The 18,688-nt window shown below is 35.6% G+C and overlaps 1 protein-coding gene across 2 annotated transcripts in view; it reads right to left on the reverse strand.

The window, feature by feature from the left end:
• Positions 1-18,688, reverse strand: part of GALNT13 (polypeptide N-acetylgalactosaminyltransferase 13) — a 544,197-nt gene that overhangs the window by 172,957 nt on the left and 352,552 nt on the right. For both annotated transcript variants that reach the window (XM_035008009.1, XM_035008010.1), the window contains exon 8: positions 11,320-11,437. In XM_035008009.1, coding sequence (XP_034863900.1) covers positions 11,320-11,437 — 118 coding nt within the window. The remainder of the gene's footprint in view (positions 1-11,319; positions 11,438-18,688) is intronic.

Genomic DNA, 18,688 nt, shown 5'->3' on the forward strand with positions numbered 1-18,688 from the left:
ATTTAAATGTAAAGCCTCATCAACAAATGAACTCCTAGAGAGCACGGCCTGGCTGCCTGTTTCATTCATTTCTATATCTCTATCTCTAGTAGCTAGTATAGTGCTTAGTACACAGCAGGTACATATTAATTATTGGCTGAATAAATCAATCAACCAAATATTGTTCTGAGACAACGATTATTTCTTTTTTTTTTTAAGATTTTATTTATTTATTTGACAGAAAGAGAGAGACAGTGAGAGAGGGAACACAAGCAGGGGGAGTGGGAGAGGGAGAAGCAGGTCTCCCGCTGAGCAGGGAGCCCCATGTGGGGCTCGATCCCAGGACCCTGGGATCATGACCTGAGCCGAAGGCAGATGCTTAATGACTGAGCCACCCAGGCGCCCCCACAAGGATTATTTCTTAACCCTTGAAAAAGAAAGCTTTACTTCACCAAAAGCTTTAGGATATTTGTGATCCTAAAGACTTGGAATGTGAGAATTCAGCTCATCATTTCATAGGTGCCTAAGGCCTTGTGTACTTTTTTTTAAGAGATTGAGTGCATGTGCTCATGGTAGGGGTGGGGGGAAGAGGGGTGGGACAGAGGGAGAGGGACAGAGAGAACCTTTTTTTTTAACCTATTTATTTTTATTTAAATTCGGTTAATTAACATAAAGTGTATTATTGGTTTCAGAGGCAGAGTTCAGTGATTCATCAGTCTATAATACCCAGTGCTCATTACATCACATGTGCTCCTTAATGTCCATCACCCAGTTATTCCATCCCCCACCCCTCTCCTCCAGCAACCCTCCGTTTGTTTTCTATGATTAAGAGAGAATCTTAAGCAGGCTCTGAGCCCAGCACTGAGCCAAATCTCAGGACCCTGAGATCATGACCTAAGCTGAAATCAAGAGTCAGATGCTTAACTGACTAAGCCACCCAGGAGCCCCAGGCCTTTTGTATTTACTCTGTCTTGCATTATGCTCTACCTTGAATGTGCCCCCTCTAAATAAATCCTTGCACAGCTGAATTCTCCCTGTCAGTTTGGTTTTAACTAAAATGCTTCCTTAGAGGTCTTCCCTGACCACTCTAAGGTGATGCAGGGCTCTGCCTCTCATTTTATTTTATTCAATGCACTTGTCATTATCTGGAATTAATGGAGTAATTTTCTTTACTCATTTATTTTCTGTCATCTTCCTCTATCATAAGATCACAAGACTAAATTACCATTAGCACATTTTCTGAACTAAAATTGCAAATTTTATTTGAATTTAATATTGGGTTTATTTCATTTAATCAAGCCCAGTATATATCAATGATTCCTAAAATTTCAGTACTAGAAATTTTTTTAGAAGTTACTTCAAATTGCCCTTTCCATAAAGAAAAAATAGAACCTAATTTGGAAAATAAATAGTTCAAAGTTAATTCACAGCAGCATATATTTAGATACAAAAAGAAAGTAAAACATTTCAATATCAGAATATTTTAGATGCCCTTCAAATGTAAATCAGTAGGATAATTGCCTTATTTCTCAGCACCATTTGTGTGTGTTGTGATTAAGTACACTTAATGGGAGGCTTTAGTAAAATCTGGCCATAATAGTAGGTGTCAAACTTTTCTGTGCAATAATTCTGAGCACATTAACATTCTTCATATAGCTCTTTTTATTGCCATAAATTCAAACAGTTAAACTGAGGCCCTTTCTATTTAGAATCAGAAGGATCATAAAGATTTTTATAGCAAATGTGGGTGTGTATGAGATATTTGTGTATATTAGCATGGAAGGATCAACAGTCACAGGATTGGAGTGTGTTATCCAACATTTCAGATACTTGTTTCTAATGCAGATTGTTAGTTTCTCAATGTACTAAAATTCACTAAAAAAGCCAGGTGTGCATGGCCTATTGAGTATATACAGAGAAATTCTGCTTAGAATGTTTGAAATGTGACTGTATTTAAGTACAACATTGTCAAAGATGTTTTTATCATACTTCAGAAATCAATAATTTCTCTTTGGTATACTTTTAATTCTATTAAATAGTTTAATCCAAGAAGATAGAATAAAACTTAGAGTGATCTTTGAATAAAATATATTTCCAAGGTGTATTTCTGAATAAATCTTATAAAAATATGATTTATCTCTGCCTTATACATTTATGGAAATGAAAATGTATTATTTTTTATCATTTTCATTCAATTTCTTCCTTTTTCTATGCATTTAATTCCTATCCATCTTCCAGGGTTTCATAAGAATTAATTCTCTTAATTATTTGAGTCCCAACTCCTACAGGATGTCTGGTGAGTACCACTCAGCCCTCATTTGCAATACAGACCATTTATTCTGTAAACTTTTAAAATTCATATATTTATTGTCACATTATATCCTTTACAATAACTGCTACTAAAGACTCACATTCTGGGTCTTCATAAATATTTAGTTATTCACACTCATATAGACTCACATACACATAAATTAGATAGATAGATAGACCGATAGAATAAACAGAGTGTAGACAGAAGGGACACACATTAGATGAGTATATTTCCAGGTTGATGAATATAGCATATGTTTACATTTTCCACAGAAACGCTCATGTGATAAGACTGTGAGAGGTTGTGAAAAAAATTAGTAAATACTATTAGTTCAAGAAGACATTAGATTGTGAGTGCTACTGATAACTCAGAAGAATTATTTTTCCAAAAAAAATCACTTTAAGAGATAATTATGTGACTGTAAAAACGAGCCAGAGATTAATAACAACTTCTGGTATACCTAAGTCTCCTACAGTGCCTTGTATTTCTAAAACTATGTCTCCGTTTGGTATGTTTGCAAGGTGAAGAATCACATTGATGACTATCTAACACAAGTTTATTCTCATATCTGGTTTTGTGAACTAGAAAGTTTAAATGAAGAGATATAGTTATTACACCAAAATAACCAAGCCTGAGACTATTATAACTTTAAAAGCCAAACAAGTTCTGTAAATGTTTGCTAACATATGCTTTCCTTTCCTAACATTCTCCTAAAGTTTGATTAATATCTAATTTCCTGTTGTTCACTCGTTTTTTCTAAGAGACCATATGAAATCAGGTATTTATTATAATTAACATTCAGAATGGAATTCTAACACATTTATTTTGGAATCATAGAGTCCTCTATAGAAACCTTAATTGAATATCATTATATGGCTCCTACTGACCCAATCCTTAAAAATATATAATAGATGTAACACAGTCTTAGAAACAATGTCTCAGCTACCTTTTACTTAGAGATATTTTATTCTGTGCTTTCAATTAAACAAAGAATAAAGTGACTGAATAAACACATATGTTTAAACAATGGTTGAGGATACAGTGGTGGTCCAGATACCAGAAGATCTAATTATAAGCACAGAAGCTAAAAATTCAAGCTATTTGCAATGTGTTTTAGGTGTACGCTACATCAAACAGGTAACCAGAGGGAAGTTTGCTGGACTGAATAATCATTAATACTGGTTTATATTCTTTAACGGGGCTATACATGAACATGATCTCAGTTTACGACCTCCTAGACTTTTTTTTAAAATTTTTTATTATTTTTATTTTTTTTTAAAGATTTTATTTATTTATTTGAGAGAGAGAGAATGAGAGACAGAGAGCATGAGAGGGAGGAGGGTCAGAGGGAGAAGCAGACTCCCCACCGAGCAGGGAGCCCGATTCGGGACTCGATCCCGGGATTCCAGGATCATGACCTGAGCCGAAGGTAGTCACTCAACCAACTGGGCCACCCAGGTGCCGCCTCCTAGTCTTTTTTTAAATAAAGATTTTATTTATTTGTGTGAGAGAGAGAGAGAGAGTGCATGCACACAAGCAGGGGGAGCAGGCTTCCCACTGATAAGGGACTGGATCCCGGGACCTTGGAATCATGACCTGAGCCGAAGGCAGGTGCTTAACCCACTGAGCCACCCAGGCATCCCACCTCCTAGCCTTTTAAAATGTTTATTATTTTTTAAAGGTCGTATTTTTATGTAATCTCTACACCCAACATGGGGCTCTAACTCAGAACCCCCAAATCAGGAGTCCCAGGCTCCATTGACTGAGCCAGGCATGCATCACAATCCCCCCAGCCTTAAAAAAAAACAAAAAACGCTATTAGGGTAAAAACTCTCAGTTATAAGATGAATAAGTTCTGAGATCTAATGTACAGTATGGTGACTATAATTAATAATGTTGTATTAAATACTTGAATTTTGATGTAAGTGGATCTTAAATGTTCTTACCACACACACACACATACACACACACACACGGTGACTATGTGAGGTGATGGATATGTAAATTAGTGTGATAGTGGTAATCATTTGACAATATATGTTTATCAAATCATCATGTTGTAAATGTCACATATACGCAATTTTTGTTAATTATATCTCAAAGCTGTGGGGGGAAGAGGCTAAGAAATCTCTATATTAACATTAAGAGAGTGCTTTATTAAATTTAAAGACAAGGATTCCATAAAAGCACAGCCACCAAAATCGTGGATAACACATGGACTTGGTGAGATTAAGTTCACTTAACTGAAATATTTCTATTATAGTCCAGTTTCTATGACTGGCCAAATAAGCAAACACAGTCAAGTTTAGTACACTGACAATCCACTCTGCTCAAATTTGAAAAACATGGAGTTCTAACAGAAATAAAAAGACTTTTGTCTAAATTTATTTGTCTAACAAATTATTATAACTGACATTTTTGCTTGTCAATATTTGAACTGTGTGGGCATTTCTAGAAAGTTCTTTACTTTCTTTAAATACTTCCAAGAAGTAGCATATTACAATCCCCCAAAAGTCTACAAACTTCTTTGCCTCATTTACCATACTCTTCTGCTCAGTAAGAACCTTTGCCTTTCATTTTCCATTATTTATTATGTCAGCTCTCATTCCTTTTCCACTTCATTGCTTGTGCAATTTGGAAATAAATGGATTTCACATCATAAGATATTTCACTTGGTTATATCCTTCAGATAAATATACCGCTGTTTTCATCATGATTTGGAAGAAAAAGAAAATTGGGACACTTAAAGAAAATTTCATCCTGCTGATTAAAAAATCTGGTTATTGAAAAAATTTCTTATATTTTAAGGGTGATGATAATAAAATTAATATTTCCATAGTACGGTACAGCTTATTAAAAATTTCAATAAGTCTCATTTAATCCACACAACTGTCGTGACAGATAGATTGCTAGACTCCCATCAACAGGGTATTTAAAAGTAACTGGGCTAACATACAGTAAGAATCTAAAGTATAGAGGTCTATAGTTACTAGATACCATCAATTACATTTTCTCTTCATTTCTTTCTCTTTGGTGAGTATCTGCAGAGAGAGGAGTGGGGAGAGAGAGAGAAAGAGTGTGTGTGTGTGTATGTGTGTGTGTGTCTCTGTGAATATTTTGACAGCTTTATTGAAGTGTAATTAACATACATTGAACTGCATAATTTACGTTGCATAATTGACACCATTATCACAATCAAGATAAACAAATATATCCATTACCTCCAAAAGTTTTCATGTGTCCCCTCCTTCTACCTCTCCTTTCCCCTCCCAATACCTTGTTCCTAGACAACTTTGCTTTTTGTCACTTATGGATTAGCTCGCAGTTACTAAAATTTTATATGAATTGACTCATACAGTATGTAATCTATTTTGTCTGACTTGTTTGATCCAATGCAATTATTTCAAAATTCAAAATGTTGTAGGGTGTATCAATAGTTCCTTTATTTTTTTGAGTAGTATTCCATGTGTGGACAAACCACAGTTTAACCATTCACGTTTTAGTGGACATTTGGATTGTTTCTGGCTTTTGGCTATTGCAAATAAAACTGCTGTGAACATTAGTATACATCTCTTTGTATGGACATATGCTTTCCTTTCCTTTGAGTAAATACCTAGGAGTTGCTTAAGAAGTCTTGAGTAAAACCAGGTGCCTGGGTGGCTCAGTCAGTTAAGCATCTGCCTTCAGCTCATGATCCCAGGGTCCTGTGATTGAGCCCTGCATTGGGCTTCCTGTTCAGTGGGGAGCCTGCCTCTCCCTCTCCTGCTCCCCCTGCTTGTGCTCTCTTTTTCCCTGTCAAATTAATAAATAAAATCTTAAAAAAAAAAGAAAGAGGCACACCTGGGTGGTGGCTCAGTCGTTAAGCATCTGCCTTCGGCTCAGGGCATGATCCCAGGGTCCTGGGATCGAGCCCTACATCGGGCTCCCTGCTCGGTGGGAAGCCTGCTTCTCCCTCTCCCACTTCCCCTGCTTATGTTCCCTCTCTCTCTGTGTCTCTCTCTGTCAAATAAATAAAATTAAAAAAAAAAAAAGAACGAGTAAAACTGTTTTCCAGAGTTATTGTTACCATTTACATTTCCACCTCCTTTCCATGTTCTTCCAAATTCTAACCAATATGGTCCTTTTTGATCATAGCTATTCCAATAGATGGGTAGTGTGATTTCATTATGGGTTTAATTTCATTTTTTCTAATAACTAATAATATTAAGGATTTTCTCATGTGCTTACTTACCATCTTTATGTTTGCCTTCATGAAGTATGTGTTCAAATCTTTGAGTCATTTTTATCGGTTTGATGTTTTTTTCTTATCACCGAGTTATGAGTTTTTCTGTTTGCTTAGTTTTTGGGGTTGTTTTGTTTTGTTTTTCTGGACACAAGTCCATTATCTGGTAAATTATTTGTTGCCAGTTTCTTCCTGTCAGGAGCTTATCCCTTCAGTCTCTTGACAGTGGCTTTGAAGAGCAAATATTTTTCATTTTGATGAATTCTAATTTGCCAATTTGTACTTTTATGGGCTGCATATTCAGAGGTCAGAAACGTTTTTCTCTTATGTTTTCTTCTATAATTTTATAATTTTAGGTTTTCTGTTTTGAATTAATTTTTATATAGTGTGAAGTATGAATTTAAGATATTTTTGTCTACATGGATATCCAGTTGTTCCAGCACTGTGTTGAAAAACTATCCTTTCTCTACTGATTTGTTTTTATTCTTGTAATGTCTGTCAGGTTTTGCTATTTGAGTAATGCTGACCTCATAGTTCGAGTTGGAAGGTAGTATGTCTTCTTCAATTTTCTGGAAGTTTGTGTAGAACTGTTCTTATTTTACCCAAAATGTTTGGTAGAATCCACCAGTGAAGTCATCTGACAACAGAGTTTCCTTTGTAAAAAGTATTTTTTTTTAAACTACAAATTTCATTTCCTTACTAGATATTGGGGTATTTGCTTGATATATTTTTTTTCTGGTAAGCATTGATAGTTTGTGTCTTTTCAGGAAGTAGTCTATTTTATCAAAATTGTCAAGTTTATTGCCATTATGTTGTTAATAACCCTTTAAATATCTGTAGAGTCCATAATGAGGTTACCTTACTCATTCTCAATGTTGGTAATTTGTGTCTTCTCTCTATTTTTCCAATTAAGTTTGGCTAGAAATTTATCAGTTTTATTGATCTTCTCAAGGAAACAGCTTTTGATTTCATTGCTTTCATCGAAACTTTTCCTCTTTTATATTTCATAATCTCCACTTCACATCTTTATTTTTTCCTTTTTCTTATATATTTTGGGGTTACTCTCCTTTTCTCTATTTTCTGAAGGTGGGGGGAAGCTGAAGTCATTAATTTTAGATCTTATTTTCTTCTTTCTAATATAGATGTTTGGTGCTATAAATTCCCCCTAAGTATTGCTTTCATGGTACCACAAACTTTAATATGCTGTGTTTTCATTTTCATTCAGCTAAAAAACATGATTAATTTCACTTTTGACTGCTTCTTTGATCCATGGGCTCTTTAGAAGTGTATTATATAGTTTCCCAATATTCATCTTTCCCCACACCCCATGAATCACCCTGGCTGGAGAGTTCAGGCACTCTTGCTGGTCCTAAGCCAGCACTGGGCAATGAGACCTCTAATCTTGCTGATGGTTTTTCCCTCAATCTTAGTTGTTTTCTCACACATACGTGCTGATCCGCACTCAATATTTCCTGAGTTCTGTCTTTGCAGTTCTCTCCTCTCCAGTATTCTGTCCCTCAAATTCTAGCTGCCTAGGTCTTCCCAGACATTTGGCTTCATCTTCTCAACTCAGGAGTTGGCTGGGATCTGCCGAGGTCCCCTTTTTGTTGCTTACATCTAGACACTTTCTCAAGGCAGGAAGCTGAGGCAAACTTAGGGCTCTCCTTTTTTTGATCTCCATCTCTCAGACCATTGTTCTCTGTGACCTGCTATCCAATGTCTTGAAACTCTTATTTCATATATTTTGTCCATTTTTTTATTGATTCAGGTGTGTGTGTGTGTCTGTGTGTGTAAATCTTGTACCTGTTACATCAAGTCTAGATGACACTTTTTTTTTAATTGAGTGTTTTATTTCAATAATATGAATATGGGTAAATATTTAATGTCTAGGTTCTTAGGATGTCTGTAGTTACCTCAAAGGATATTGCAGCAGTCTGAAAAGAAAGTTTTTTTGTTTTGTTTTGTTTTGCTTTTTCTTTTCTAAAATTTAATCTCTTTTCTGGGCAGGGAAGTTTTAGAACCACACCGTGACTAACTCTTAGAGCAGGAGCATTTTATGTATGTATTGTGTATTCTTATTTTAAAGGGATTTTCATGTATATTCTCCATTTGATTATCGGTAGTCAAGGCAAGATTACTAAGGTCAAAGTTGTTACTAAGTGATGCTCAGGAGTGTAGTGACTTGCTCAAAGTTGCACAGCTTACAAGCACTGCAAGAATAAAAGCTACCATTTATGACACACTTCATGTGTGGTAAGCAGGGTGCTTAGCACTATCTATACAATTTCATTTAATCTCCCCCAGAAACGTATCAGGAAAGTGTTACAATTTTCCTTGTTCCAGATATAAACAAACTAAAGCTTAGAAGACATGCTACCTTATCCAAATTTATACAGCCGGGAAGTGCTCCAGCCATCTTGAGCCCAAGGCCGCCTGGCTCCCATTCTTAGAACCACTAGTCTACCTCTCATAGAAGTGAGATGCTCCTCTGTCTTCTTACTCTCTTTTTCTATGACCCCAATTGGTTCAACAATGGCAGATTATCTCATTTTAAGATGGGCGAAACATTGTGCACTCTTGGGAATACCGCTCCTGTGCTATCGCTCACGAAAGGCAATAATAAAATAGAACAATTATAAGAATATACTGTAATAAAATTTATGTGAACGTGGTCTCTCTCTCTCTCTGGAAATATCTTATTGTACTGTACTCACCCTTCTTGTGATGATATGTGACGATAACATGTCTGCATGATGAGATGAAGTGAGGTAAATGATGTAGGCACTGTGACAGAGCATTAGGCTACTACTGTTGACCTTCTGACAATACGTCAGAAGGAAGATCATCTGCTTCTGGATTACAGTTGACTGCAGGTAACTGAAACCGCAGAAAGCGAAACCACAGACAAGGGGGTGTTACTGTGCTTTGTTTCTTCATAATGTCAAACAACCAATCACAACTAACCTCTTGTGTCATTTTCTTGGGATCTGATCATTCTTATGACCACCAGTTGCATTCACTCTGTCCGTCTGGTATCTGTTTCACCTACCATATTCCCCAATCTTCCTTTTTGGTGCATTTAATATATCTGTTGGATTTTCTGATCATGTTCTCCTGGTTTTTCATATTACTCCACTAAGCTGCTCCCTAACATATCTTTCAATTAGTTAAAGAACATCCATCCTATATGGAAGCTATGTGATGAAAGTAAGGGGAGTCCATCGGCAGAGAATCAAGCTTAACAGGTGAGGAGAAAAGAGGTGAAAAAGGAAAAAAAGCTGGGCAATACGATCACAGATAATAGCAATATTGCTATATTGATTTTTTTCCTTATATAATCCCAGCACAACATCAAAGGAACATTGGTTAATGAATGGGTAAATACTCTCATTGCTATATCCCAGGGTAAGAGCAAATTTTTTTTTTCACCTTTTGAATATACTGCCTGCCTTCCTCCCGTCTTTCTTTCTTTCTTTCCTTCCTTCCTTCCTTCCTTCCACTCTACTCTTCTTTTTTTAACTGTCACCTCTTATTTTCTGCACTTTGAGAACTACACCAAGTGAAAAGGTTGGGTCCCCCAATGTCCCTAAAAGTTGTGAAGGATATATCATGTGCCTGATGTCAAGAAGACATTCCTGAGTAGGGTGCCAAATCTTGTGGGGCAAGTTCTAATCTGACTATAAGTACATAAGCAAATATGGAAAGAATACAATTCCATTAGCTAATGATGTTCTCAGACATTTGGCTATAAGGAAGGTTTATAGGTAAAAAATTGTATAAGAAGGCCATTCTAGTGGTTCTAAAATAATTCAGATTATTGAGATCCACTAAATTCCAAATTATAAAAATTCAAAGTAATTTTTATTCTCAAATTTTAACTTTTCTTACACATCATATATTTATATTTTGTTAGTGAAAAACAAACTTTACTTTCTAAATGCGAAATTAAAAGTCATAACTCTTGCACTTCATAGATAATTATATCTAAACTCTAATAATTTTATTACACGATTTTGGCAAAATCAATACAGCGTTTTGAATATTTCATGTTAAATTCCAGGAAGAAAGAAAAGAACAGTATTATTAACTTAATTCATTTAAAAATAATAATATATGTGGTTTGAAGAAAAAACAGTATTCTAGCACTTATTTGTTAGCATGAAGGCACATTTATGTGTCTGCTTTTTAGATTTCCAAATATAACAAAATATAAAAATTATTCATATGCTTTCCAGTATCATATGCATGAAGGATTAATCCTTAATTTTCATTTGCTTGGAAGGCCATTTAATAAGTGAATTTGCATTATTCAAACTGATTCATCAAACAATAATGTCTATAACTGTGAAATCAATCATGCTACTTGCAGAATTATCCAGAGTTCCTTTGACCATGGGTTATTCTTAAAGGTATTTGAGAATAACTTCAGGCAGCACTTGCAAATTCAGGTAACATAAATACTTCCAAGTTTCCGTTCAAAAACACAATGCGATTTTATAGGGTAATGCTTTATATAAGAAATAAAGCCCTCTTTATTTCAAAAACTGAAAGCCCTAATGTCTTTGTACTATGAATAAAAGAATTATTTTTGAAAACTTTAAAAATAGCTATAATTTCCAATTTAACAGTAAATATTGCATGCAAAAAACTCTAGCAAAGCTTCTAAATAAGTATTAAAATGACCAACTGATCAGTAATTTGCATCACTTTACAAAAAAAAATATTTGACAGTAAATTACTGGGTCTATATGTGCATGCTACAGCATAGTGTGTTCAGAGTTAAAAAAATAAAGTAAAATGCAATTACCCTAAAAGACATTTCAAGATTCTCTCCACCCCAGATATCCATTCCTGCATCGTAAGTTCCTATCTCTTCAAAGTAGTTTCTGTCAATAGAAAATAGGCCACCAGCCATAGTAGGGGTCCTAGTTGAAAAAAAAAACAAAAAGAAAAGAATATCTTTTGAAAACAATGTGTGGAGTTTAATGAGACTATAGCAAATAGTTTTGAGACATTTTAAATTAAAAAAAAAATAGTACTTAAAAATCTCAAACTGGAAACATAGAGCCAAGGTGTCAGAGGTTTTAAAATTAATAAGTAGCATTTTATTTCACATTTTCTGTAAAACTAAATTTAGATTAGTCTATATTTTTCTTACAGGTGATCAAAAAGATAATATGGAAGGAACACTGGCCACTTAAGAGGGGGGCAATTATATTCCTTCTGAAAGGCATAGTGAAGAGAAGTAAGTGCTCTTACCCCTACCAGTTGTGATCTTTTGTCACCTAATTATAAAACATTTTAATGTGATTTCTAAAAACCTGTGGAAATGGTTTCTCTGTGAAAATATCTATAATCTATTTAAATATGAAAAATATTAAACACTATAAAAATGTTTATAGGCAATAAGTAACGATATTTATGGAAGTATTTTTTTTAAGGTAGAGCTTTACATGTATTTGTTTATTCTTCTCTTTACTCAAGTAAAATGATAGAGTTAATTACATGGCTCTATGGATAAACATAAATCCCATATGCTTAGAAGAACATTTTGCACAGATTCTAAAACGTTTTCCTAGGAATAAATGCCTTTCGATTCTCACATTTGAAGTTTCTCTATAGGAACTAAGAAGTCAGATGTTAACTTTTCAAAGGATTGCTTATTAATTAATTCTAAAAGATTAATTAAAGTCAATGGGTAATATATGAACTATGCAAGTCTTCCTATATAAGCAGTATGAATTGAAACTAAAAAAATTCTAGTTTTTCACAAATGGATCTATCTATACTGACAATTATTATTTTTTAATGTTAACTGTAGAATAGCAGTTTTAAACCTTCCTAGCACATTAGAGGCCCCCAAAGCAACTTTAAAAAACACATTTCCATGCTTGGGTATCACCCTCCACAGATTCAGATTTAATTGGCCTGGGGTGGGGCCACACCTTTGGTAATGTGTAAAGTCCCTTGGTGATTCTAATGTGCTGCTAAAGAGGAGTTAACACTGGTCTAAGGGATTTGGAATGCTCATCCAAGTAGTCTGAGATTGTGAAAATATTAACAAATGTTGCTTCTATAGAGATTATATCTTCTTCTGCCACAGGATATGCTCATGTCCTCTAATTGAACAATGTAGTTTATTGAAAAACCACCAAATAATATTGTACTTGGACATCAACCATATTGCAAAGTTCTCTATTTCTCCCAGTGCTCTCACTGTTTTACACTCAAGCAATTAACTGTCCATCAGCTGGAGTAGCAGAGCCTCCTTGGTCTCAGAACTATTTTATTACTTCTGGTCTTGCTCCCTTGCTATCATGAACAGTATCACTGACCTTCTGAGTTATAATGGGAAACAGTAACATAGCTAAACAGATGGTAATTATGGAGTAGCCACCACCCTCACCTGATTGGGGTTTTGGAATTCTGTGGCAATAACTATACAAGGTGTAATAGTGCTGCGTAGTCTATTTAATGAAACTAGGAACAAAAATTGCTACAATTATGTTATCATAATGCAACCAGGTGCGTAAGAATGTTAAGTGATGCATTTTTAATGATCTGTGCAGAGTGCCTGCCCACTTCTCTATTTACTAATAAAGTACTAATGCATTTAGCTTAAATGCATGCATTGAATTTCGTCTTACAGTTGGTCATAATTCCTAAAAATATGTGAGAAATGTATAATAAATGACTAAAATAATTTATATATTTAACCATAAAAATGACTCAAAAGTTTCACTTATGCTTAAAAAGTAACAAAAATAAGAACATAAAATGACAATTCCTCAAAAAAATCCTGTATTTTCTGAAGACAGATGCTCCTAGGGAGTTTTTTCTTTTTTTTTGTATTTGCAATGTTAGCTCTCTCAAACAGTCCAGAGACTGTGCCTTATATAATATCTACAGCCATAGCCAGTGTTATGCAACATGTTCTATTCTAAGTTAACTGCTCTGTACCGTCCCTAATGAATTATTTGCATATGGCTGTGTGAACCTTAAGTGTTCAGGGTGCCTAGAAAATTAAAAACCTATATACGGCCTAACCTTATTAATCAATTCAACCCATTGGTGGGGGAGGGCGGTAATCAGCCCAACGGCTGTGAATCTTGCCTACCACACAGTCAAGTAGGTAAAGATGAATGGAGCTAGTAGAAGTAAAGCACTCAGCACAGTTCCCAGCACATAACAAATAGTTAATAAGATTAGGTGGTATATCTTTGTCTCTGTCCTCGCTGTTGTTGATAATCATTCATGGGTCTTGAGCGTCCCTCACTTAATTTTGACTTCCCATACACACCCTCATTTCATTTCAAAATCATCTGAATCTACTTCAGATCCAAGATGTTGAACTCCGACATCTGCTTCTCTGAACACAACTTTCTATTTTTTAACCCCTCCTATTTCAATCCTATGACAGTCACTTTTTTATTCTACCATCGTGTTTAGGGTTCCTTAGCTACTCCTATTTCTCACATAATAACCCCCTTCAGGAATTGTTCCTTTCCCTCCTCTCACTCTCTCTCCAAGGTTCTGCCAGGTCAGTGAGCAAAAATAGCTTAGCATCCTAAATTCTCTGTCCTTCCCTTATCTGACCCAATTTTTTTTGTAAATATCAGTGTCTGGGTAAACCTACCCTTGCATTATCCACTTCTCCTAGGAGCCAGAGAATCATTGAAAAAGCAGTAAGATGAGGTCAACTGGTAATACTTCAAGTCCAAATATTCTCTGCTTAGCCTATAAACAGCTAACGATCCTTTTATCTGTGTTAATTTGTCTCATTTGTGTTAATCTGTCTCATTTTTTAGCTGACTCTTATCTAAAAGTTTTGGCCTCTTCTCAAAAAATGAGATTAAGGCAAAGCATAAAATCAAAATTCCCTCGGTCATGAAATCTAAACTCCCCCTATCTCTACCTCAGTATGTGTATGTGTCTTCTCATGGCCTCTTCCTTCCTCCTGCCTCAGAGGAAAGAATATCTCCTTCTTCATTGTGAGCTAACATTCACTCTTTTGCCCTCAGCCAGTTCTTTTCTGACTACTCTTTCAGCCACTTGGTCATTGACTATTACATTTATGTTTTATGCCTTTCATTTCTAGATTGTCCTCTTGAGTTTATGACACTGCTCAATCAAGTTCTATCCTAAACCAAAATAGTTCTTCACTCCATCCTACTACTCATTCCAATGAGGGATATATATTTTCTATTCCCTTCACTGGTAACCTTATTGAAAGAATACTTTCTACATATTCCCTCAACTCCTCTTGACCTTCTAACTGGAATCTGGATCCTGCTCCCACCTCTACCATAACTTCTTTCTGAAAAGGCCCCGTTGATTCTGAACTTCAATAGGCTTTCCTTAAAATGTCTTCCTTTGGAAGCATTTGAACACAATTCAGCCTCGCTGCTTAAAACACATTTCACCCCTAACTCCAGTTGCATTTTTTCCAGAGAGGTTTTTCCTATTCATTTTATGATTCTTATTGATATCCCTTCCTCTTCCTTTTCCTTGCTGGCTGTCTCAAGTTCTTAATTCCATATTTGTGACATGAGTATAAGATACAATTATAATATTGTTTTGTAGATGTGTGCACTTAATAATTATCTCCTTTTCTCCCAATATGTAGTCTTCCCAAGGACCTCTCCGTGGAGCTTTCCCCTTCCTATACTCTTTACCTGTATAAGCTCTTTCACTGTATGACTTTAACTGTCCTCTCTGTGAGGCAGAGTCCTAATCTGTGTTTTCTTTTTTCATTGCTTCCTCCTGCATTGTTTGTGTTTTTCTAATTACTTCCTAGATGTTTTCTTAAAAAAAAATTCTTTTGAGTCTGCTCGAGGTATAAACATAGCACTGAACATGTGCTACCCTTCCATATTGCTTCTCCTTCAGTGTCCTCTAGTTCCTTCCAGAATCTCAATACAAAAGGATAAAACCCCTTTTAGTAACTTTCTTTCCTGTGTCCCATTCAATCATTTCCCAAATACTTCCTGTTTTCTTTTTTTTTTTTTTTTAAAGATTTTGTTTATTTATTTGACAGAAAGAGACACAGCGAGAGAGGGAACACAAGCAGGGGGAGTGGGAGAGGGAGAAGCAGGCTTCCCACTGAGCGGGGAGCCCAATGTGGGCTCGATCCCAGGACCCTGGGATCACGACCTGAGCCTAAGGCAGATGCTTAACGACTGAGCCACCCAGGCGCCCCTACTTCCTATTTTCTTCCAAAGTATTTTTGACTCTTATCTCTGTTCTCTGTTATCATGGTCACTATCCAATTTTAGTCCTCTTATTTCTAACTCTGTTAGGGGAATCCTCCTGCTTCTAGAGTCTGCTGCTTCCAAAATTTATTCTACAAACCATAGCCAGATTAATCTCTCTAAATCAAAACTCTTCTGAAACTGTTTACCAGATGTTTAAATACCTATTTTAAGAAATAAATTCCAGGGGTGCCTGGATGGCTCTGGTGGTTAAGCAACTGACTACTGATTTCAGCTCAGGTCATGATCTCAGGGTTGTGAGATCAAGCCCTGTGTCCAGTTCCACACTGAGCATGGAGACTGCTTAAGATTCTCTCTCTCTCTCTCCCTCTGCCTGCCCTCCCACTCGTGCACACACTCTCTCTCTCAAAAAAAAAAAAAAAAAAAAAAAAAAAAATTCCAGCTCCTTGTTATGGCATCAGTGACGTGGTGCCACCCAAAGAGCATCTCCATTCCTTTTAACTGTTTCTCTATATTCAAAGTGTTTAGCTGTTAATAGTAACTTTCCCACCCCGGTGCACGTGTCTACATGCACTTGTGACTTGGATTTCCCTTTTTAAACTTCTGGTGTATGTTCAAACCTGTTCTATTCTTAGGCCAAAGACTATTATTCCATGCAGCCTGCCCTCAGTACAGCCCCTGTCCCTCCAGTCTGGATGTAATCCTCCCCTTCTGCCTCCTTCAGTAGCCCTCAGTCTCTTTTTCTCTCAAGGCACTTTTTTACTTCTTTTTGAGTATTACATTTATTTCTGCATAAATTTTACCACCTTTATACATATAGCTAATATTTTGGTTTAATACTATTAGACTATTAATAGATATTTGTTAAATAAGTGAAATAAACAAATAAGCATGTATCCTCATGGCCACAAAGCAATCTATTTATAAGTTAAAATCACCTGCAATTTTATTTCTAAAATTACAAAAATAATTCTTTTTCACGTCTCCTAAACTGATAGTCATTCCAGGATTTTATCATCTAGTAGAAGTTTTCAGGATTGAGTTTGGTAGTATTTTAGAATTAAAGATACAAAGCTTTGTAATAATGTGGACTATAGGAAAGGATTCCAAAAAGTAAGCATTTGACATGGAAAAACACTGAAGCATTTCACCAGAAGTTGGGAAAGTTAAAGAAATTATGATAGAACACGTCTGATTATTCATTAATGCTAAACTGTGATGTCTCCATTTTCATATTAGTATTTCATACTAGAATCACCACCACATGTGTGAAAAGCAGAGTGACCACAGAAGACTCAAGAGAGGGATAAGTTTAGTTTTTAGGAGCATGGACTTTGTATCTAGACTGACTGGGGTTAAAACTCAACCCCACAGTGTGACCTTTGGTAAGCCAAGCCACTTAAACTCTGTGTTCCAGCTTAATCATCTATAAAATGAGGGTATATGTATTAATGGATGTAACACTATTAGAGTAGTACAAGCACAAAACAAGAACTACACATTTAAATATTAATAAGGAAGAGAAAACATCTGTGTTTGGCGAGATTATTATCAGCTTTTTAAAAATTATTTTCAGAGTCTAATTAATTTTTAAAGGAACTGTAGTATTTTAGAACTTTAAAATCCCTATAGATCTGGTCAACCAAATTTAGTTGCAATGTGTTTAAATGACTTGCTCAAGAACCCCCAGGTAGTCAGTGGCCCAATTAAGGAAACAATCTTTTCTTTTCTCTTTTTTCTCTCTTCTCTTCTCTTTCCTTCCTCTCTCCCTCTCCCTACATACCTCTCTCCCTCTCTACCAACTAGTCATCACTCAATGTGTCCATATACACCAAAGAATTTGAGGTAGGTAATTAGAAATACACTTTCCTGATTTCAAGCCCCAAATTTATGCACTGTGTTTTCCTATGGATTTTAAAAATGCACTGCTCTTCAAAGCAACTTATTTCAAAGTTATTGAAACATTGTTTCTTCTCACTAGTCTTTCCCTTTAACATATTAGGATTCTATTCATCTTACTTGGTAAATAAGTAAGGTCTCTGGGAAAAAAAAATCTAAAGATTTGAGAGACTATAGGTCAGCCTCAGGCTGTGATTTGCAATGATCCAAGAACACAATATCTAGACTGTAAGTATTTAGCTCTGCGTTAGTAACATTTCTCATATAGTATAAGCCATAATAAAGAGAAATGCGAAACATAAATATTTTATTATTTACACAAATATGAGGCATAAATAACTGAAATACATAATCTCAATTTTTTTAAATCATAAAATATGATTTGGTTAACCATTTTGCAGGTTTAGAAACCAAACAAGGGGCGCCTGGGTGGTTCAGTTGGTTGAGAGACTGCCTTCAGCTCAGGTCATGATCCTGGAGTCCCTGGATCGAGTCCCACATTGGGCTCCCTGCTCGGCAGGGAGCCTGCTTCTACCTCTGACCCTCCCCCCTCTCATGTGCTCTCTCTCTCTCTCATTCTCTCTGTCTCAAATAAATAAATAAAATCTTTTTTAAAAAAAAGAAACCAAACAAAAATTAGATAGTGAGTTTCTCTCCTTCCCTCCTTATTCTGTCTACTATCTCCAATATAGAAAGCAGAAGAGACAGAAAGGAAGCAAAAGTGTAACGATTACTTCATTAGAGTGATGAATAATCAAATGTTGAATGTATTTCAAGGTTTTTACAGAGAACAGAAATGGGGTTTAGTGAAATATTGCACACCACGATACCCACTTGAACATACTGGGTAAGAAGATGCAGCTTTGGTAGAGAAGAAACTGTCACTTTAAGAGCCCATGCTGGTTTAAGCTCTGAACAAGGAAACCTGCTCAATCCTTTAGTCTATGGAACACAAAAACAGTTACAAAGCTATTTTTAAAGGATAAGAAAAAGAAAAAAAAAGAAGAAAAAAGTTCTCCTTATTATGGGCAAGTGGCTTACTTTGCTGCCAAAGACCCCATTTAC

This window comes from Mirounga leonina, unplaced genomic scaffold (assembly GCF_011800145.1).
Source record: "Mirounga leonina isolate KUSES-001 unplaced genomic scaffold, KU_Mleo_1.0 Mir_151, whole genome shotgun sequence".
NCBI classification, from domain to species: domain Eukaryota; kingdom Metazoa; phylum Chordata; class Mammalia; order Carnivora; family Phocidae; genus Mirounga; species Mirounga leonina.